This window comes from Venturia canescens, chromosome 5 (assembly GCF_019457755.1).
Source record: "Venturia canescens isolate UGA chromosome 5, ASM1945775v1, whole genome shotgun sequence".
Lineage (NCBI taxonomy): Eukaryota > Metazoa > Arthropoda > Insecta > Hymenoptera > Ichneumonidae > Venturia > Venturia canescens.
This window is the reverse complement of record NC_057425.1, coordinates 21,478,859-21,502,633: the sequence shown is the minus strand read 5'-3', so window position 1 is coordinate 21,502,633 and position 23,775 is coordinate 21,478,859. Positions and strand designations below refer to the sequence as shown.

The 23,775-nt window shown below is 40.8% G+C and overlaps 3 protein-coding genes across 3 annotated transcripts in view; 1 reads left to right on the top strand and 2 right to left on the bottom strand.

Annotated features, from left to right (window-relative positions):
* The window catches only part of LOC122411264 (organic cation transporter protein-like), a 522,699-nt gene that overhangs the window by 211,725 nt on the left and 287,199 nt on the right, over window positions 1–23,775 (bottom strand). The window lies entirely within an intron of this gene.
* Window positions 6,391–11,076, bottom strand: LOC122411385 (E3 SUMO-protein ligase ZBED1-like). Its single transcript, XM_043420133.1, has 5 exons — window positions 11,012–11,076; window positions 9,719–9,828; window positions 8,985–9,226; window positions 8,689–8,908; window positions 6,391–7,990 (listed from the first exon to the last, which is right to left on the bottom strand). The coding sequence occupies exons 1-5, from the start codon at window positions 11,074–11,076 to the stop codon at window positions 6,405–6,407; spliced, it is 2,223 nt and encodes a 740-aa protein (XP_043276068.1). The 3' UTR covers window positions 6,391–6,404.
* Window positions 13,101–16,871, top strand: LOC122411384 (uncharacterized). Its single transcript, XM_043420132.1, has one exon. It carries the CDS (start codon window positions 13,101–13,103, stop codon window positions 16,869–16,871), a length of 3,771 nt encoding a protein of 1,256 aa, XP_043276067.1.

Sequence of the window (23,775 nt, the reverse complement as noted above, 5' to 3'; positions counted from 1 at the left end):
TGACGTCTCGATCTCATAGCCCGTGGACGGTGAATTGCCTATTTCCTTGGATGCCTGGATTCTCGGATCGACTCGGTGACGTCTCGATCCCATAACACTTGGACGGGAGGTTACCTCTACCCTGTAAATGCACGGACTCTCGGAGGGATTTGGTGACGTTTCTATCCCATAGCCCGTGGTTTACATCCTACCTTTTCACATTTTATTTCTTTCTTATTGTTGAGGAGGATTAAAAATTCATCTTATTATCAAAAATTAACTTCTCGTTTGAAAAACATTGTCCGAGGTGGTCCAGGTAGGGAGATCTAGACCCAGTTTAGAAAATAATCGTCCAAGAGGCGATAGATAACACTAGAGTTTATATCGAATCAAAAACGGAGATAAGAATTGTAAAAGTGAGAAATACTCTTAGTTGATTTTAAAAGAAAGCGTAACAGGACATCGGAAAAACCGCGTCAAACGAATTATAGCACGAAGCATTGAATCGAGAGGTTTTTAAGCTCGAGGCGTATCGAAAGATTAGAACGAACGCGACCATTTAATTTAAAATGGTTTCATTTCTAATTATTATTTTTGTACAATTAAATTCCGAAAATTGAGAAATTAAAAATTATCTTAGACAGAGAATTTGCAACGTTGTCGGGTCTTTCGGGTTTTATTCTCGCCAGATCCGATTAAGCAAAGCAAGACAGTTTAAAAACAAAAAACACCAAATTGTTTTAGAATTAGCGAGCCAAGGCGCAAGATTTCTTTTATTTTTGTCAAAATTCGGTCAAATAATTGAATAAAATTGATTATTTTTATTATTTTCACAAAATTCACGGTGTCCGCGTTTCCTTCATACCTGCTCCTTATTATTAAGGTTGCTCGAACCGACGCGTGGCGGCGTTCAGGCCAGGTCGGCAAGAGCGTTACGTTACTATATATATATTTTTATATAGTCAGATTTGAGCTCATATCATTCAGGTCCATTAAAACACACATATATATAAATATATTGAAACGTAACACTCGCGCAGCGGCCCGAGCCCGCTGAACTCTCGAATACTACGCGTACAGAAAACATCGCGAAGCGATGACGGGCGTTCGTCCCAACCGGCGGCCATCTTGGCTACTGACGCAAAGGCCCGAGCGAGCCGGCGGGCAACGCTCCAAACAGCGCCACTCGACGATAATTCAAACTAAATTATATTTTTCTTTTTCTAATTGTTTTCTAACATTTTATTGATCCTTATGAGCGTAATTAGGCCTAAATTAACGAGAAAAATAGCCGCTATTGAAAAAAAATAGAGAAAAGGTTAAAGCTTGTAGAAAATTTGTATTATTTCAATTAAAGCGAGTCGCGTGCTTACGGCGCATGCACGGGGGTGAGCGTCCATGAGCTATAGGAACCCGAACGTGACTTTTCTCGATTTTCCAAATAAAATTAAAATTAATGATATTAAATAAAACAATGAAGCCAAATCATGCAACTAATTAAATAAGGGTAATTGGCATTATAATTTTATTATTTCAAAGTCACGGTGAGCTGAAAATTAATCAAAGCGGAATTTGGCGCATCGGGCAAAATAGCGATCAGCCAATAACAAAGCGCGAAATATGGCAGCGAGCCAATAGAGAAGCCCGTTACAAAAGAATGCGCAGAACACGTCCGAAATAGGGAAATTCGGCGCTTGAGAAATTTTAGAGTGGGGAACGGGGTATAAGAGTCGGTGCACGGCTCATTCGGCAGGCAGTTCACCCTACCTCTAGAACCAACTCGGATCTCCTAGAAGAACTAGACCAGACTCAATAGCAAAATACACTCTATTCTGGTATAACCTAAAATCCTTTTTTCCTACTATTCCTTTGGATGCCTGGGATATTGGTGAGACTCGGCGACGTATCGATCCCGTAGTCCAGGGTCCACTCCACATAACCTCCAATTTCCGAATTTTCCTTGCGCGGGACATTTGTGAGATTCGGCGACGTATCGATCCCGTGGTCTGTGGACGAGAATTACCTAACCTAGTGCATGCTTAGGACATTGGCGAGACTCGGCGACGTATCGAGCCCGTGGTCTGGGGTTCACATCCTAACCTGTCTTGTGTCTTTGAACATTGGCGCCATTCGGCGACGTTTGAGGCCCGTGGTCAAGCACAAACTTTCCACCTAGCATTTTTTTGGGTTTATTGAGAATCCCCTAGGGAAAAAAAGGTTGGGACAAGTACATTGAGGTCCCCCGTTTCCTGATCATATCACGGAAGATGTGAAAAAAATTGTATTAAAAAAATTATTCAACCAACTGTAAATAATTTCCACACGAAAATTCGAAAAAAATTTCACAAATCATGAAACAACATTACAATAAAAAAAATCCAAATCTGTAATTATTATTTGAAGTGTCAAAAAATTCTAATAAAACGTAAGAAAAAAAACGAAAAACCAAAATGAAAAATTTAAAAAAATCAATTGAAAAAAATTTCCATCTATAAGTTACGTTCAGCATTAAAACTTATGATATCAATTCGAGGCCAAGTATTTAATGATAATTCAGAATATTCATTCCTACGGGTACCATCAGAACTTGAGAAAATTCTTATGAATCAAAAAAGTTACCATTTGAGTTACGTGTAGAATTAAATTTATGATAGTAATCGGAGGACAAGCGTTTTAGGAGTAATTTCGAGTTTGAACATTATGAAATTGTTTCAAGCAGCGCGAAATCCAAAAAAAAACATCGAAGGTATAGTAGTTTGTTACTCTATGGTGGAAGAGACTTGGAAGAAAATCGATTCTTCTCAGACTTTTAGGATCCCCTGGTATTATTCACAATATTCGACCTCGATTTTAGATCGGTACAATTTCTCTTCAAATATGTGTTAAAAGTACTTGTCCGGCCCATCACTTTCCATTAAAATTGTTTATTCAAATAAAAATTAGGTCTTTTCTAGAACTGATGAAGCACAAAATATTCATGCAGAGAGAATTTAGAGAGTTATCTTCAAGTAATTTTCCCTTAATTGCACTAATTTAATAAGAATGGAAACGAATTGTCCTGTAATATACAAGGGATGTTATTGTGCATCGATAAATAAAAAACATTTTGCTCATTAAATATGTTCAAGTTTCCAAAATAACTCCCCAGTTTGTATTGCAATGACGGCAATTTTTACTTCTCACTTCTTCCAGCGAACGAATTTCATTCGGCATAACTAACTTATACTATTATTATGAACATTAAACTAATAATAAATCGCATTTCAATAAATTTTTAACCGGATTCTGCCGTACAATTTCGTTTTTTTATCATTAATTTTTATTTGAATGAATAATGATGGGCCGGACAAGTACTTTTAACACATATTTGAAGATAAATTGCACCGATCTAAAATCAAGGTCGAATATTGTGAATAATACCAGGGGATCCTGAAAGTCTGAGAAGAATCGATTTTCTTCCAAGTCTCTTCCACCATAGAGTAACAAACTACTATACCTTCGATGTTTTTTTTTTGGATTTCGCGCTGCTTGAAACAATTTCATAATGTTCAAACTCGAAATTACTCCTAAAACGCTTGTCCTCCGATTACTATCATAAATTTAATTCTACACGTAACTCAAATGGTAACTTTTTTGATTCATAAGAATTTTCTCAAGTTCTGATGGTACCCGTAGGAATGAATATTCTGAATTATCATTGTTTGAGAATGCGTCTCGTCGTCAGGCGAGTCGCTCTTCTTGGACTGGCCACTCGCGGCAGCACTTGCTGGACGCTCTCAGGCACGCTACGGGGCTCACGAGCACGGCTCGCCTCCTCACGTGCGTCGTACCGGACCAGGGAGCGGCCATTATCGTCCAGTTCGCGTTGCTATACACATCGCTCTGTATTGTACTCTCAACATTCACACTCATTATCGTTGCACTCATCTTGTTTCACTCATGTAGTAAGTAATTAAACTCACGGGAACTCATCTAGCGATTGATCCACGCGGGGACAATTTGCATAAGCTTTAAAAAAGGTACATCATCATTTGGGAAACACTCATCTCACCTCGTGGCAGTGCCGACGCCACGTGTCTTTCTTTCTCATCGGGCCACTCCAGCCATTCACGAGTGTATTAATATAATCTCTCGTGAAATAAAGGTGCTCATTAACTCACACATTCGCTCATCACACAAACTCACAATCGTTGAACATTTGCATTCATTTTCATTATTATTTGGTGCTGTGAATAAAATACATGTTGTAATATTAGTGAAGAAACTCGTGTGTGTTGCCTCAATTGATTTCGCCCACCCGTGTCGCTATCCCCTTCCACCCGGCAAATTCTTTTCTACGTTATTTCTCAAACATTTGGTCCTTCGAGCCGGATAGCGACCGTCGAGTGAACGTGCGCGAGTGCTAGTGTTACACACGTATTCAACATTCATTGCGCGTCTCAGTGCCGCGAGTGCCAATCACTGTGCCCCTCGAGCGAAAAGGTGGCCAATAACTGTGCTCTCACGTCACAAAGTGGCCAATCACTATACATTTTCATATTTTTGACCACTTTTCGTGCGCTCTCATTATTTCACTCATTTCTCGCGCTTTTTTGAATTCATTCGGTAGCACTCATCGCGCAGTGATTCGCGCTCATTTCTCAACTCAGTTTTCGTGCGCTCTCATCCATTCGGTGTGCTGCAAACGTGGTGTTACGCGTGTGACTTCTCAGCTCATCGTTTGTGAACACTCATTGCGGAGTTTTAGTGAATTCCTCTCAGTTCGCGGAAATTCGAAATGTCTCAACCAAACTCAGGCAGGTCAACGCCCGAGTCGCGTGAATCGGGCAAAATCACCACTCCTCCGGTGCCCACATTCACTCTCGAGCCATCGAGTGAGGAGCGCGCTGCCTCCAGCATAGGGATGTTCGATTCTTTAGAAAAAATCGATTCTTGAATCGATTTTGAATCGCATTGTGAAAATCGGTTCTCTTAAAAATCGTATGTAAAGAATCGATTTCGTAAGAATCGATCTAAAAAATCATAAAAAACATCAATATTTATTTAAAGCGTACATTAATCTGAATAAATTAGTTTATTTTCATTGAAATATATACATAGCTATTATATATCTTACAGATTACATTTGGATGGCAGTATTGCGAGCTCTGGAAATGTCGTATGCGAAATTTTGAAACATTTCGTACAAGCCAACGTGTATTCTTTGGTTCTGCCTCTACTGCTTCACTCACAGCTAAAATAGAAAATTTGATGTTGTTACATTCGGAATTGATATTGTGAGGGTTTTTTGTGAATTCTGTAGAGTTTTCGTGTGGTTTATACATTTTTTAATTGTTTCACGATTGTAGTTTCACAGTTTATAGTTTATCGTTTATTGTAAATATTTATAGAGTTTCATATAATCAAATCCGAACGACAGCGGTCAGGTCCCTTCTTAAGGAAATTTGTACTTTCCAAAATATACTTTCTCACTCACACAATCATATATCAAAAAACAATTTAAACTTTTTATCGAAAAAAATGAAAAAAAATTGTTTTATAGCTTCAGGCCAGAAATAAGTTCTTCTGTATACCTGGAGGAGAAAATTTGAAAGACGCTCGTTTGTTTCTTGAATTCATCTTTGTTTATGTGGTTAGGCTCGTATGAAAAAGTCACCCGCGTTTTTTATTGATCCAGCAGTCCAGCGGTGTCAAATATTCTTCTGCAACCACAAGAAATCCAATTCGTTTTTTTTCCTCGCTTTTCTGTAATGATGCCTTATGCCTTTATGCCATACGAATAATTTTTCTCGTATTCTCGATAGTGATTCCAATTCCTTTGAGAAAAAATCCATCCTGTAATATGTGACATAATTTTTTATGAATATTTGATATTATATTCAAATCTAAACGCTCGTGGTTACCTCAAATATTTTTTTTAATTGTCTCTGATAAACTACTTGTATTTTCATCAATTTTTAAAAATTTTCCTTCAACAATTGATGTTGCATTTTTCAAAATGTATTTTTCGTTTTTTCGAAAATTAATTCGAACTTTTCATGCAAAAAATAATTCAAAAACCAATTTTTTTGGCTTTTATCCAGAATAGCGTTCTACAATTTACCTAAAGCATAAAATCCGAAAACGATCGATTTTTTTTCTCCGGAACATCATTGCTAATGTATTTCGAAGACCACCAGGGCTCCAGTTCCTCCGAAAAAAGTTGGTACCGCATTCGACCAAAATTTTACCAATGATATTTGGCTTTGACAATTTTGTGAAGATCTGTCATATTTTCTTCAGTTTGATCATATTTTACAAATTTTATTTTGTCTCTTTTTTAGTTTCTGATCATGTTTTTCAAATTTTTTCCGATAAATTTTTCATTTTAATCATATTTTAGAAATTTCTTTTGATCATTTCTTCGTTCGATTCGTTCATTTTGATTAATTTTTTTGCTTCAATTCTGATGTCAATGTCATCTTTTGTTTTTCCAATTGCCAATCTTTGATAGATAATGAATTTAGGAATAGTAGTTGCTGCAAGTGATCAGGAGAGAGTCGACTTCGAGAATCGGTTAAAATATTGCCAGCTCTCGAAAATAATCTTTCAGAAGGCACCGATGTTGCAACGATTGACAAATATTTTTGAGCGATCATCCATAAAGTCGGATAAAGTGTTTTGCGACTCGACCAATAATGTATCGGATCTTGCGTTCGATTCACCATTGGTTGATTCAAATAGTGCCGTAAATCGGTTGGCATTTGGTTTTGTTCTTGAGCAGAAACAGCGTTTCCACTATTTGTGTTGAGTAAAACGTCATGGAAAGACCACAGATCATCACTTTGGCTATGCACCTGCACCGGCGTTTCAGTAGTTTTATCATTCGAAAAAACGGTTTGATCCAATTCAGTCATCGAGCGGCCAATACGGTTGATCGCTTTCGAATATGCCAAACGATCATTAAAGTGCAACTTTTTGAATCGTGGATCCAAAATCGTTGCTATTGCCATAATAGGATTATTTTCAATTTGCCCAAACCGCAATGAAACTGATTTTTCAAGGCGGTCAAGCAAAGCAAATGCAGTTGGCGTTTCGAGATTCTTTCGAAGTTGTGCGATTTTATTTTTTAAACAATTGATCAGCGGAATCACTTTGCTAACTGTAACGATTTTTTCCGCACAAAGCTCCGTGGTAACTTTTTCAAGCGGTTGGAGTATCCGAACAATTTCGTTTGCTAATTGTAATTCCGATGCAGTCAACATCTCCGGCGAACTCGGGTTGCTTAGCAAAATTGATCCGACTTCTTTTGATAGCAGACTGAATCTTGTTAACATAGCGAAAGTTGAATTCCACCGTGTCTCAACGCTTTGTGTCAATTTGAGGTGAGTAGCCTTCCGTAATTCGTCAGCCGCGATCGTGGATTGTTTGAAATATGTCACAATTTTTTTAATTTTCATGCACAATGTTGTAGCCTCATTGAAATCCATTGTATCCTCAGCGACCAAATTTATGGAATGAGCAAAACAAGAAATATGTTTTGTAAGCCCAAAAAAATCTTTGACAGCTTTTTTCATGTTTGATGCGTTATCAGTGATGATCGCAACAATTTTGTTATCATCAATCCGCCATTCTTGTAAAATATTTTTCAACCATCCTCCGATGACTTCAGCTGTGTGTCGCTCAGTCAACTCCGTAACACCGACTGTAGTAGATTGTAATTCTTTATCAAATTCGTAGTGAAGAGTCACCCCTAAGTAGCTGATGGTGTTGAGAACATCGGTCCAGACATCCGAAGTTACCGAGAAGTAATCAATTGTTTTCAGTTTTTCTTTCTCACATTCTACGAGGTACTCATATTTTTCTTCTAGTTTTTTTGTGATTGATTTCCTTCCAGGCATAGAATAAAGAGGGACAGTAGTTTTCATGAGGTTTCTGAAGCCTTCATTTTCCACCATCTGAAAAGGCATATTATCCTTGGCAATCATGAAAAGTATGGCATTGGTAATTTCTCCTGCTTTTGATCCTCCCACTGAAAAAGAAAAACAAGGCTTTATAATTACCAAAATAAGGATACCAATCAGTGAACTTAGAAACCAATTTAATTCATTTTACAAAAAAAACGGCGCTTTGCTTTGAATATTCGATTTTGTGATTAAGGAAGTTGAGGTCGTACAGTCATTTTTTTTACCCAAAAGTTATGATCTGTACCTTTTAAAAGTTAGGCCAGTTTACAGTTTGGCAATGTTGCATACACTTTAAAGAAGAATTGGGGGAAAAAAGACAAAAAACTGGTGAAAGCTCAGTCGAAAACACGGACGGTGACGATCCTAGCCTAAAAAAACTGCACGGGAAACAGATGATTATTAATATAATCTCAGCAAATCTCCTAATAAATCTAAAAAAAAAATTGACATTATTCAGCAAGCCTTGTTCATGTTGCCCAAAAAATTTCATATTTTTAGCATCATTTTTAACAGAGATATCACTGAATGTGTCTTGACTTCCATAAGGTTACATGTTGTTTGGCCCAAATTGTTATTGATTTTTCTCAGCAACGACGCTCCTAAACTGTCTGAAAATTTAACTGATTTTTTTTTACACTTCACTTTATAAGATGCAATCGGTTTAAAAGCGATGACATCATTTTCATTCTAATGCCTCAACTTACTTAAAAAGTTCTAGAAACTTTCCAACAGTAGTGTATATGTAAACAGACATAAATATTACCTTCAAATGACCTGATTTGCTTAAAAGAGCTGTCGATTTTTGGCTGAACTGCAGATGATCTCTTTTGTACATTAGCACTGATGAATCCTTTTCTCGTTTCCGAAAGTGCTGGCGAAGACGTATGCGTTGGTGAATCTGGCGAATCACAGTCAGATTCACTGAGGTCCATTTGCATGGATGTTGATGACGCTGAAGGCATTGATAATGCTATTGATTTTTCCTAAAAATAAACGACAAGAGTGAATAAATTATAGTAAAAGTATTGAAAGAATGCCAGTTATAAGATTTCCACATACTGATATATTTCCTTGTTGTTGATTACAAGTGTATTCATCACCGTTTTGATTTTTTGTTAATGCTAATTTGATTTGAGCATTTTCGCTATGATTGCGAGTCAAGTGGTTTCTCAGATTTGTTGTACCACCACCTTTTCCACCAGACTTTACTGCTCTATTGCAAATTTTGCATGTGGAGTCACCGTCATTGTCAGCAGATTTCAGGAAAAATTTCCAGACGACGGATTGTCTCACTTTGGGCACTGTAGGCAGTATATTATTTGTTTAATCATTAAAACAAGTGAAATTAAGAAAATAATTTTCTGATTAAAGAATATTAGAAATTCAAAAACGCAGCGAAGGAAAAGAAAAATGTGTTAAAAAGTCAGCTTAAGTAAAAAGTGAGATTAATTTCGACATTTCAAAAGATTACCCGAAAAGATATACACACTTTTTCTAGCGTTTGGTATCCACCACCAACACTCAAATCAGTCAAAGCCAAGCCTTACAATAAATTCTGCGGGTAAAGGGGAGAAGAAAGATGTTTAATGGATATACCGTGACCGTGAAAACAAAACCATGAAAAGTGCAAAAGGATTAATTGTACAGGTTAAACGAAAAAGTTTGTGCAGTAAACTTAAAAAATGTGTACTTACCAAAGTCTTTATAAAATCTTTTCATTCAATAAACTCCACTGATTGTTACAACTTCACCGATTGTTATCATCACGTTCACATTCCGTTACACTCCGTTACAGCCGGCAGAACCAAAACTTCGAAAGTCTTCTTCTTCTTCGGTTTTGGCTAGGCTCACTTCTGCCCGTGAGACTAGCCTGGCGGTCTGATTGACCGCTTCGACCAAGGAACTTCGAAAGTCGAATATCGAATAGCCAATGATGATAGACGATCTACACCACCGAGGCGGCGCTCGCGTTACTCATAAAAATGATGCTATTAGAATGCATGTTATAATAGCTAGTTATTTTGCGGTATTAGTTGGATATTCGACAATCACCTACTGTTCATTTTTATAAAATTACTCATTTAATCATTATATATCTGATCCGTACCTATTTTCATCGATAATTATCGAAAGTTGACATCACATTTACAGCTGAGTGTACTCTAACAGTGGTTTTTTAAAAATCCGCTAGGGTCGCCTGGGTCGTATTCTTGTGACGAATGCGTAATTCGTCACCAGAGTGCGCTGATTTCTGCGCTAAGGACCGCGAATTTACGAATTTCGTACTTTAGCATTTCATACGGATTTGATAATTTGATCATTGAAATATTATTAAATGAGAGGAACGTGACGGACTTGGGTGACTAATATATAAGTATAGCATAAACAATAACCGCTAGTCGATAAGAAATATGAACGTATTGACTAACTCATTCTTATAGTTTACATTATAATAATCTCCATACGTTGAAATGTATCGAAATAAGGCTTTCTTTGATTTCTTATGTAAATAGTTTTAATATCCCAATACGATACTTTTACCCACTTTCATCTTATAAACATTAGGCTAGGACATATCCTTCGTCACTCTTATGCTAAGGACCTAGAATAATAAGGGCATTGTGCGGTTGCGAAGCGAGCGTGTGAAACCGAAGCGTGGGTCGCGAGACCCTAGAATTGAATGAGTGGGAGGATGAAAACCAGCGTGATTGGTCCGCGTATGAGCGGAGCGTACGGAGTCTGCGCGTGAGAATCAAAAGATTTGTGAGACTAAAAGTCGAACGGAATAGAATTAGAGAGAACATTGTTGTCAGCCGAAGAGTCAAGATCCATATTTTCGTCAATATATTCATCAAACATTTAAATCTTTGTCTTGAGTTATTGAAGAGAAATTCGCAAGGCGAGTTTCAACTCCTTATCAATCGAACCCACCCAAAACTAAATCATTCGAAATAATAGTTACTATAATTCCCGCTCGGAGTGTTACATTCTTAGTTTAAGATTACACGACCATACACTTATCAATAGGCAACGGAACGACCTTTGGCCGAAGCGGATAAACTAGTGACCAGGCTAGACTCACGTACCGGGTTGCCGGGAGTATAGCCAAACAGAGAAGAAGAAGAAGAAGAAGAATAGGCAACGGAATCATTTTTGTTTCAAATATTTATTTGGGAGCTTTCCGGCTACCACACAAAGCGACATAGTGTGACAGTGTTCGACACAATATGTTCCTACCACCACAGACGACACTGTATCAAGCTGTTGGAAGACAACCATCCAAATGTCTGAGTTTTTTGCAATTACGTTTTTTATTTGAAAAAGTTAAAAACAAAAAATCGAATGTTCGATTCTTAAGTAACAGAATCGATTCTTATCCAAATCGGAAGAAAATAATCGATTCTGAATATCGATTCTCCAACTAAAAGAATCGATATTTCAAAGAATCGAATCGGAATCGAACATCCCTACTCCAGCAACACACTGCAAATCGAGGGCTCTCCCGACACCGAGACCGTGGCAACTCAGCCACCCACCGCACTCACTCTCACAGCTGACACTCAAAAGTCAGCTGCAGGCTTAACCGGAGGAACCCGCACTCTCCGAAGAACCTCACCGACGCGATTGCCTGTTGAGCTCACACTCAAGAGTCAATCGCAGGCAACACGCATCACCTGCATTCTCTCTATCCTCCACACTCTGCCCAGCGATTTGTCCACCCTCACTCTCAACGAAGTTGAGGCTGATCTCGAACAGCTGGAGGATTTGCATCGCGATTTCTCCGCCACTCATGCATTTTTTGACCTCAATTGGCCTGCCAACGTCCTCGATCATGAATACTTCACGCATGATCTTTATCAAAAGGAGGTAAAGGCGTACCGAAGTGCCAAATTAGCACTCACGAAAGCAAAAAAGGCATGCACCGTTCCCACTCACCCCCCTGCAGCGCACTCATCGGGTGACCCACGTCACAACTCAAAGCTGCCGGACATTGCGCTTCCAAGCTTCTCCGGCCAGTATTCAGATTGGTCGCAGTTTAGGGAAATGTTCTCATGCCTTATTATGGACTGTGATCAGCTCTCAGACGTTGAGAAGCTGCATTACTTGCGCAGTTGCATGGAAGCGGCGCCTGCCCAACTCATCGCCAACTTCCCTCTTGTCGGCAGTTCCCTGAGGCCATCATGGGAACTACTCATTGGGCGCTATGAGAACAAACGCCTACTCATTCAAGCTCAATTGGACAAGGCCTGCAGTATCACTCAGCTCAAGTCTAAATCTGCGAAGGGACTTTCCGCACTCATTTCAAAGGTCTCTGAGGCCCGGAAAGCCTTGGAATCTCTTGGTGTCACCGATTCTCTGGGAGACATAATTCTCGTCCATCATGTTTCCCGCAGTCTGGACAATGCCACGCGGGAGGGATGGGAGACCTCGTTGGGTGCATCAACTGAGTACCCATCATTCTCACGACTTGAGGAATTTATCAATGCTCGAGCACGCGCTCTCGAACGCATTGAGTCGAGCTCATTGTCGAACTCATCAGCCGCATCATCAACAAGCACTCATCCCAGAAAATCGGCAACTGCTCATCAGGCGAGTAGCACGCCTCAAACCCAACAGGCAGCAGCTGGTGCATACAACTGCGACTGCTGCAATGGCAATCATTTCGTGGTGATGTGTCCCAAGTTTCGTAGCCTCGATGTGGCCGCGCGAAGGAAGCTAGCCAACAATTCTCGGCTTTGTTTCAATTGCCTAGGCAGACACAATGCGAACTCATGCCGCTCAACCAAGGGGTGTAAAACTTGCGGTGCAAAACACCACACAATGCTACACGAACCAGCTCAACGTCAGTCACCGACCTCTCAATCAAACGCTGAGCCGTCTCCATCCACAGCAACGAGCACTCAATAGGAAGTCGGTGCAATCGTCCACTCATCAACTGCCTGCTGCACTCAACCGACTACTCTGCTTGCCACAGCAATTGCTGAGGTCCACTCAGCACTCAACACTCATCATGTTCGCATACTCATCGATCCGGGCTCTGAGCTCACCTTCGCCTCAGAGCAACTCATTCGAGCACTCAACGTCAGCCGCCAACACTCAACAATCAACATCACAGGCATTGGAGGAAAAAAGGTAACTCACACACGAGGCATTGTCTCCTTGACTTTGCACTCAATGCAAGCTGACTCCTCGGTCACCGTGCAGGCACATGTTCTTCAAACTGTCTCATCAATATTACCATCCTTCGAAATGTGCTCACATGCGTGGCCTCACCTCAACAATTTAAGATTGGCCGATCCAGACTTCTTGAAGCCGCGGCCGATCGACATTATCCTCGGAGCGGATGTTTACGGGCTCATCATCAAGCCCAACATTCTCAACCACTCACCTTCAATGCCAATTGCTCAGTTGTCAATTTTTGGTTGGCTCGTTCTTGGCCCAGTGCACTCAACACCGTCTACTTCTTGCACTGCATTTCATGTCAAGGCTCAAACTAACAACAATGACTTGCAGCAACTCCTCACCAAGTTCTGGATTCAGGAGGAGCTACCATCCGACGCTGCAAGCCCACTCACACCTGAAGAGCAAGAGTGCGAAGATCACTTTCGTGCCACTCATTCTCGAGACGCCTCAGGTCGGTACATTGTTCGAATCCCACTCAAATCATTTCGCAACTTATTAGGCAACTCATACAGAACCGCTCACCATTGTTTACAACGAATGCTCAAAAAGCTTGAGCGAGATGACACACTCAAGAAACTCTACGCAAATTTCATGCGGGAGTACGAAGACTTAGAACACATGGTTCGTGTATCGGGACACTCATCAAAGCCAACTCATCACGGCGAGTCCACTGTTGACACAGTCTCCGGTGAGATGACCTTGGCACCAGATGCTTCAAAACCATTTGGAGGGTTGAGGGTCTCATCTGGCGGCTCGGAGACACGGATGAAGCCTGTGTATTATTTGCCGCATCATGGCGTTCTCAGACCCGATAGTACCACCACTAAGCTCCGTGTTGTATTCAATGGCTCAAGCTCAACGTCTTCAGGACGCTCAGTCAACGACATCATGCACACAGGCCCAAACCTGCTGCTAGACGTCTTTGACGTACTCATTTGGATTCGACATCATCGGCACATCTTCGCCACCGACGTGACAAAAATGTATCGTCAAATCAAAGTGCATGAAGACGATTGGGATCTTCAGCGCATTCTCTGGGTTGATGAACACCTCAATGAAGCTCATTATCAGCTCACCACGGTGACCTATGGCACAAAGGCAGCCCCATACCTTGCTGTCCGAGCTCTCCTCCAACTGGTTGAGGACGAAGGCCATCGGTTTCCGCTGGCAATCCCCTCATTGCTCAAGGGACGATATGTCGATGACATATTCGGGGGAGCAGATTCAAGCGAACAACTCATCAAAATCGCTCACCAACTCACCAATCTTTGCAAGGCGGGAGGCTTCCCTCTTGCAAAATGGCAAGCAACTGATCAGGCTCTACTAGCGGCAGTTTCAGCAACTCATGAGCCCTCAAAACCCATCTCATTCGACGATTGCTCGACCAAACTTCTCGGACTCAAGTGGCTCCCACGAGCCGACACCTTTGTTTTCACAGCAAAGCCTAGTGATCACTCAAAATCAATCACGAAGCGACTCATATTATCTGAGGTAGCACAGATATTCGATCCACTTGGACTCATCTCACCTGTGACAATCAGAGCAAAATTGCTCCTGCAAGAGCTCTGGTTACACGAAATCAACTGGGACGACCCATTGCCGTCTCACATCATTTCAAGATGGTCTCACTTCAGAGAAGATCTCAAAAATTTGGCTCAAATCTCAATTCCCAGGTGGTTTTACACCTGGACTAACTCAACAGTGGAGCTCCACGGTTTCTCTGATGCTTCTCAACTAGCGATGTCAGCTGTCGTCTACATCGTCTCACACTCGCCGTCCACAGGCGCCAAATCATCTCTCGTTTGCGCAAAGACGAAAGTAGCTCCAATCAAACCACTCACAATCCCGAGGTTAGAACTCACAGCAGCGCTGCTACTATCAAAACTCATCAAGCATACACAAGCTACACTCCAGCTACCAATTACTTCAACTCATTTGTGGACGGACTCTCAAGTCGCACTCATGTGGATCAAATCACCCGCTTCGCGCTGGAAGGACTTTGTCAGGAACCGAGTAACTCAAATTCAAGAACTCACGTCTCAAGCTCATTGGAGACACGTTCCTGGCACATCCAACCCAGCTGACGGCCCATCAAGGGGCTTAACCGCTCAACAACTCAAAGATCACTCACTCTGGTGGACGGGACCACCATGGATACTCAAACCAATGACCTCATGGCCTCGACAGACTCAACCCTCAGCTGACCTCAGTGCACATGAGGCCCGTCAAGGCGTTGCGCTCTTCGTGGCCACTCCGAGAGTCGAGTATCATTGGGACCTCATTCATCGATACTCGACGCTCTCAAAACTCATCCGAGTCACCGCTTTGTGCTCTAAGGTCATTTCAAGATTGAGGAGACAAACTGACTCACCACTCATTTCGCGAGACGACATGGAGGCTGCTAAAGTCTTTTGGATTAAGGCCACTCAAGCAGCGTATTTCTCACTCGAGCTACGCTCATCGAAGTCAACTATTCCACTACAAAGAACTCACGTTTTTTCTCGATTGACCGCCTTCCTTGATCACGAAGGCGTCATTCGGGTCGGTGGTCGGCTCAACTTGTCAACACTCAGTCCGGAGACTAAGCACCCAGCCATATTGCCTCGCCACTCACGCCTATCAACACTCGTAATCGACAATTCTCATCGTCGCACATTGCATGGGGGCACTCAACTCACTCTGGCTGACACTCGCCAGTCATACTGGATACTCGGAGGCAGAGCTCCAGTGAAAACTCACATTCTCCATTGTGTAAAGTGCGCACGTCAGCGAGGGATACGCGCTCAACAGCTGATGGGTCAGCTGCCTGCAGCTCGTGTCACCCCATCTCGCCCATTCACTCACACTGGAGTCGATTACGCAGGGCCACTCACACTCAAGACCTGGAAAGGGCGAAGTGCAAAAACAATGAAGGGTTGGATTTGCGTCTTCGTGTGTCTCACAACTTCAGCAGTTCATCTGGAAGCAGTCAGTGATTATTCAACTGATGGATTCATCGCTGCATATCGACGCTTCGTCTCAAGGCGAGGCATTCCAGGCACACTCTACTCAGACTGTGGAACCAACTTCGTAGGCGGTGATGCAGCTCTGAAGCGAATGGTTACTCAGTACACTCACGAAAGTCGTCAAATTGCCTCACTGCTGGCTGTTGACGGCACTCAATGGCACTTCAACCCTCCAGCCACTCCTCACATGGGAGGAAAGTGGGAAGCAGTGGTAAAATCAATGAAGTATCATCTCAGACGCATAGTAGGAGAGACTGTGCTGACATTTGAGGAACTCACAACCATGCTTTCACAAATCGAAGCAGTGTTGAACTCACGACCGCTAGAAGCACTCAGCGACGATCCAGAGGACGTATCAGCACTCACTCCTGGTCATTTCTTGACTGGAGATGCTCTATCAAGTTTGCCTGAGCCATCGCTGACTCACTTAAACATCAATCACCTCTCTCGTTGGCAACTCATTCAACAAAAGATTCAAAACCTTTGGTCTCAGTGGTCAGCTCACTATCTCCAGCGTCAACAATCAATTTCGAAATGGCATCATCCATCAAATGAAATCAAAGTGGGATCACTCGTGCTCATCACAGATGAAAGATTCTCGCCAGGCAAGTGGCCTTTGGCCAGGGTCACTGCTCTACACCCAGGTGGGGATGGACTCATCAGAGTGGTCACACTCAAAACAGCCTCTTCGACACTCACTCGGCCGATCGCGAAGCTCGCGCCTCTGCCCTCTCAACAACAAGACGTCTCAAACTAGAACATCATCTCCACGGTGCTGATGGCGGGAGGAATGTTTGAGAATGCGTCTCGTCGTCAGGCGAGTCGCTCTTCTTGGACTGGCCACTCGCGGCAGCACTTGCTGGACGCTCTCAGGCACGCTACGGGGCTCACGAGCACGGCTCGCCGCCTCACGTGCGTCGTACCGGACCAGGGAGCGGCCATTATCGTCCAGTTCGCGTTGCTATACACATCGCTCTGTATTGTACTCTCAACATTCACACTCATTATCGTTGCACTCATCTTGTTTCACTCATGTAGTAAGTAATTAAACTCACGGGAACTCATCTAGCGATTGATCCACGCGGGGACAATTTGCATAAGCTTTAAAAAAGGTACATCATCATTTGGGAAACACTCATCTCACCTCGTGGCAGTGCCGACGCCACGTGTCTTTCTTTCTCATCGGGCCACTCCAGCCATTCACGAGTGTATTAATATAATCTCTCGTGAAATAAAGGTGCTCATTAACTCACACATTCGCTCATCACACAAACTCACAATCGTTGAACATTTGCATTCATTTTCATTATTATTTGGTGCTGTGAATAAAATACATGTTGTAATATTAGTGAAGAAACTCGTGTGTGTTGCCTCAATTGATTTCGCCCACCCGTGTCGCTATCCCCTTCCACCCGGCAAATTCTTTTCTACGTTATTTCTCAAACATTTGGTCCTTCGAGCCGGATAGCGACCGTCGAGTGAACGTGCGCGAGTGCTAGTGTTACACACGTATTCAACATTCATTGCGCGTCTAGGTTGTCTGTTTGGAATCCCTTGGCCCTCATAAAAGCCGTTTTGTGTGTGTGTGTGTGTGCGTGCGTGCGTGCGTGCGTGCGTGCGTGCGTGCGTGCGTGCGTGCGTGCGTGTGTGTGTGTGTGTGTGTGTGTGTGTGTGTGTGTGTGTGTGTGTGTGTGTGTGTGTGTGTGTGTGTGTGTGTGTGTGTGTGTGTGTGTGTGTGTGTGGGTGGGTGGGTGGGTGCGTGTGTGTGTGTGTGCGCGCGCGCGCGCGTTAGAACGCGAAGTCCGGATCCGTGGCATTATCGTCATCGTCGTTATCGGAGGCGGCATTTTCGAACTCTTCGTCGATACTGTTTATTCGTGCACGTTTCGCAGGAATTAACTCTTCAAGCTGTTCGGATTCGATGGTTGGAGGATCTATTTCCTGCAGCTCAAGCCCAGCAACCTTTTCACCGTCCACGAATCCGGGATAAACCCGTTTTATGTCCAGCTAAAATACCATGATCTGCGATCCAAGGTGTAACTTGTAGCTCTTTTCTAAATACTGCTGCCGATAAAAATGAAGCGCCATATTGAAACGGCACTCCCTTTTATTCGAACGAAATATCACATTTGAATCCCGCGCCACGCGAGCTCCTACTTAGCCGCTCGACACGACTCTCCGTGGCTCGGCGTAAAGGCGATCGTCTTATTGAATAAACTCTTTTCTCTCATAATTACTTTCATTTTATGTTTTAAATAACCCAATTAATTTCATTTTGATACAAGGCAGGATTCAATTAAACAAAACAAATTAAAAAGTCGGTGTCAAAAGCAATAGTAAGCGTTCAGAGAAAACTTGTCCAGAAAAGTCCAATTACACGCTGGATCCAACGGAAATGGCCAGTCGCAATCAAGCTATTGGTTCCAGGAGAAATAATCATTGAAACAATCAGAAATTATCAATTTAACAATAACAAAAAGAAAATTTGATTTATTTAATTTAGAAAAAGCAAAATATGAATTTTTGGTCGTTAAAAACATTTATTTTAACACAGTGATCATTAAGTTCTCAAAAGCGAGGGAAAACAGCCTCTAGTTTGTCCAGTCACAGTTCGAGCGGGAATTGGAGAACCAATCCCAGAATTTAGGAATCGAAACTCTGGTTCGAGATTATTTTCCAAGAGAATCAAAGTCCAAGTTATTTTTAGACTGAATTATGATCATTATTCCTTTGTCTAAATCAGTATAAAAGGCCGTGCGGAGCAGCAATGACAGTTCATTCTTAAATTAGCTCTCGCTTCGAATACAGAGGTAGTGACTCTGGAAATCAAGCTCCAGCAAACCAAACCACCCGCAATATTCCAAATCTCACGCCGAGAGGGAGGGGACTGAGCGATTCCGTTCAGGCCAAAGATTCAAGGGTGAGATTCCTTTCCGATCACGCCAAGAGGGAGGGGACTGAGCGATTCCGTTCAGGCCAAAGATTCGAGGGTGATTTCCTATTCATTCAGTTTGAGAGGGAGGGGACCCTGCGATTCCGTGGGGTCTGAAGATTCTTGGCATAGGACCATTTTCAAATTTTCCCTTTTTATTTGTCGGAAGCATTAATCATTTATTTTGAGAGCATAAGCCTCCACTATTCTCTTTGAAGCGAGAACTGATTCCATTCTCCAAATTATTCCAATTATTTAACAGAGAAAAACTTTGATAGGAAAAGAAAATTTATTTTTGTTTGTCCAAAAATTAATCAATCTCAGTTTAATTGTATCGAGCCAAACCGCAAGTTTGTTTAAAAATTGTATAGAGCCACTTAACAGATCGGATTGATTGGACAAAATTATTAACAAATTGAATGAGTTAGTGAATAACAGGAAGAACTATCAGATTGTAGAATTTATCGAAGCAAAGTTTATTGAAATAAAAGAGCTATTTTGTCAAATTGGACAAGTTAGTTGAAACAAGAGAGCGAGTCCGTAAAATTGGATAAGTTAATTGACACAAGAGAGCGATTCCGTAAAATTGGACAAGTTTATTGAAATAAAAGAACAGAATTGCGAAACTGGACAAATTAGAGAAAGAATTCAAATCTATCACAAAAACACCAACGATTTGCATCACAATTTCTTTTTGTATACTAAACCCGTTGTGAATAAACACGATCATTATAATTTTTACCACAAATTTTCACTCTTTCGTTCATTTCATACCTGCTCCTAAATTTTAGTAGCTCGAAAACACGCGTAGCGGGTGACGTCATAAAAGCGTACCGTTACAATATATTGATGGACCAGCTTCGGGGTTCTGCGGCACAGAAGGGCACGTTTCATCAGTTTGTTCTGATTTTCAAGGTCATTGATCGTATTTGACCTATCATCTTTCGAAACGTATTCGCCAATGCTGTGATTCGTCGTCTTATGACTCGTCCCTTCATCAAACAGTTTTTCAACGCCACAGTACTGCTTTGCACTGTCAGTACAAAGGTGACACGTATCCTTGGCAACGTATTTGCTAATATACGGCCACAAGTCTGCTTTGCTCTTCGAGTTGACTGTGAAGAAAAGCCCGACCTTGTCCTCTTTACAAAAAAGACCCAGAACCGTCGTCGTCATCTGTTCAGTCACCCGTCCGCGATGGTATTTCCGTTTCGTCAAAAACGTCTCATCAATTTGCACGGTTTTCCCTTCGCCGCCAAGGAGGATCTCACCATGAGAAACAATCACTTCAGCTATCTCCCGACAATAGCTATAGTAATCGACCACGGTCGAAATGCTGAGCTCTTCGTTATCGTCTTCGCGACGCCATTCCGTGAGGTGTTTATGGAGCTCTGTCACCTTCATTTTTCCAATGAAGCAAATTATAATTGCTAAAACTTCGCGAATTTTTATTCGGCAGTCCGCCCCGAAGAAAAAAGTTCCGTTGCTGGGGTTTTCGAATCTTCTACAAATTCTCGCGCCTTTTTTCTTGGCCCCCCCCGGAGGAACACCTCCAATTCCATCCGAATTTCTTGGCCGCATAATTTTCGATTTTCATCGGTTTTCCGCAACATTGCGGTGGCGTCGACGATCTCGATGGGATGAGACCAATTTCTTCCAAAAACTCAATCGCTGCTGCATCAGTTGAAATTAGCGAATGAAATGAAGACAAATATGAAAAATGCTTCAATTTTGGATGTATCGCAGGATGTACCGCTTCCATTGTTTCCGCTTGTTTTGTCGCCATTGAATTCAAAATTGCCGTATAAAACTTGCTAGACAAAATCAGGTTCACCGTCCGAAAAAGAGTTAGCGAATTATTCCTATACTACTCTTACTTTTAATCGCCGTTTATTACGATGAACAAAAGCTGTTCACCCCAGAAGTGATTTTTGCTAACAACAGTTATCGCAATAACGCTTCTCTTATATTCGAGTATTGACTCCCTGTTCGAACTCAAAATCTTGATTGCAGTGCTGACGTTTATGGTAACTAGCTAAACTTTTATAAAATTTATGAATTACGAGAAGTATAGTCCTGTATCTACTATCATTTATGGAAGTTGCACAAAATTGTTTCGTTAGCGGTAGTGCTCGTTCGCGGTCTTTTTGTTCAATGTTTCCCTGTAAGTGCATCGCCAAATATTTCAGATCTTCATACCAAAACGTAATTTGAACCCCTTGTATCAACCTGCCATGTCTTTAAACATTTGCTGTCATTACGACTTGTCTAACCATCCTATGTACGTAATAATAGAAGTGCTGAACATTTTCAAACCAAGCAACCCGAAAACCTCGCGAACTTTTTCCCCCACAATACGTTTCGATGCTAGCAAAAGAAACAGCGATTGCAACCACCAACGGGAGGGCCCAGGGGGGCGTAGCCCCCCGGTGGAGGTCGAGGGGGCGAAGCCCCCCGCGGGGGGCAGGGGTAGAGCCCCCCGAGAAAAGACTTTTAATATTAAATTTTTTTGAAAATAATTTAGGTACCCCAAATAATATGATACGCAAACTTCATGACACTCATTTTCCCCCTCAAAGACTGAGTTCCGATTATCTTTGTTTTAAAAAGTTTGCATGATCATAAGTAGCGACCACAAATAATATGTTATAAAAACTCTGCAACTTTGAAACTACTGTATCACCCCCTTAATGGTTGAACTTTGATCTTCAGTATATTAAAAAAAAATCTGATTTTCGATCGAATATGGACCCTGTATCGTCAAAATTAGGCACCACAAACATTGTAATGCTTCAACTTTCAACCCCCTGTTTCACCCCCTTAAAGGCCGAATTTCGATTTTTTTTATTGTTGAAAAAAGTCTTATTTTCGGCCAAATATAAAGACTACATAGTCAAAACTTGGGGCCACAAATATCGTAATCCTGCCGTTTATATATACGCATATTCCATAATCAAAAATAGGAAGTGCTAATACTTGGCGCACAAGTGTAAACACAGAATTTTCAAAGTTTGCCAGTATCTGCTGCAATTTCTTCATCTACGTTATGATACAGACAGACAAAAGTACCGCAGATTCATGAAATTAATTATGCCATAGTTAAAAAGAAAAAAGACAGCGCAATTGAAAGAGAACGGAAATCAAAATTGTTTCATGTATCTGTGCATTAGTTTCTGAAGACAGTAATTTTAGACCTATTCAGAAATAAGTAGGTGAAGACTTTAGTAATGAATATCTTCGTTAATACCCTAGGGAAAAAAAAGGTTGGGACAAGTACATTGATGGTCCCTCGTTTGCTGATAATTCCACCCATAAAAAAAACTTTAAAAAAAATTTTTTTTTAATTGTAAAAAAAATTATTTCATAAAAAAAATTATTATTATATATTTTTTAAAGTGTCAAAAGAATCAAATAACAAGTAAAAAATAATAAACCGAAAAATCGCCCTTGAAATCATTTTGGAAACCGATGCCTCATTCTTCTTATTTGATTCGAACAGCTAAATCAACTGAAAAAAACTCCATCTAATTTACGTGGGGCATTAAAATTTATTATATTAATTCGAGGCCAAGTATTTTCTAATGAATTGAAAAAAGTTACCATTTGAATTACGTGCAGCATTAAAATTTATGATATCAATCGGTGGACAAGTATTTTATTAGTAAATCCAAATTTTGACATTATTAAATTCTTCTAAGAAGCTTTTAAATCCAAAAAAATCACATGAAAGCTAGTCATTTCTTACTCTATGGTGGCAGAGACTTATAAGAAAATCGATTCTTCTCAGACTTTCAGGATCCTCTGGTATTATTCACAAAATTCGACGTCGATTGGATCGATACAAATTATGTTTAAATATGTGTTAAAAGTACTTGTCCGGCCCATCACTTTCCGTTTAAATTGTTTATCCAAATAAAAGTCAGGGCTTGTCTAGAACTGATGGATCACAAGTATTCATGCAGAGGGAATTGAGAGAATTATCTTCAAGTAATTTTTACTTAATTGCACTAATTTAATAAAAAACGGAAACAAATTATTCTGCAATATAGAAGGGATATTATTGTGCATCGATAAATGAAAAAAATTGTACATAATGTATATGTTCAAGCTTCCAAAATAACTCTGCAGTTTACATTCGATGACGGCAATTTTTACTTCCCACTTATTCTTCCAGCGAACGAGTTCCATTCGGAATAAGAACTAACCTATACTATTATTAAGAACATTAAATTAATAGTGAATCGCATTTCAACAAACTTTTAACGAGATTCTGCCGTGCCATTTCGTTTTTTTATGATTGATTCTTTATTGAATGAATAGTGATGGGCCGGACAAGTACTTTTAACACATATTTAAACATAATTTGTATCGATCCAATCGACGTCGAATTTTGTGAATAATACCAGAGGATCCTGAAAGTCTGAGAAGAATCGATTTTCTTATAAGTCTCTGCCACCATAGAGTAAGAAATGACTAGCTTTCATGTGATTTTTTTGGATTTAAAAGCTTCTTAGAAGAATTTAATAATGTCAAAATTTGGATTTACTAATAAAATACTTGTCCACCGATTGATATCATAAATTTTAATGCTGCACGTAATTCAAATGGTAACTTTTTTCAATTCATTAGAAAATACTTGGCCTCGAATTAATATAATAAATTTTAATGCCCCACGTAAATTAGATGGAGTTTTTTTCAGTTGATTTAGCTGTTCGAATCAAATAAGAAG

What these genes read in the sequence shown, in the direction of transcription:
- LOC122411385 (XM_043420133.1), bottom strand. Translation starts at nt 11,076, where the DNA reads ATGATTCCGTTGCCTATTCTTCTTCTTCTTCTTCTTCTCTGTTTGGCT. An exon ending in GCTATACTCCCGGCAACCCG is followed by an intron (nt 9,829 to 11,011) that starts GTACGTGAGTCT and finishes CGACTTTCGAAG; the next exon opens with TTCCTTGGTCGAAGCGGTCA. An exon ending in GCAAATCAGGTCATTTGAAG is followed by an intron (nt 7,991 to 8,688) that starts GTAATATTTATG and finishes TTTCTTTTTCAG; the next exon opens with TGGGAGGATCAAAAGCAGGA.
- LOC122411384 (XM_043420132.1), top strand. Translation starts at nt 13,101, where the DNA reads ATGCAAGCTGACTCCTCGGTCACCGTGCAGGCACATGTTCTTCAAACT.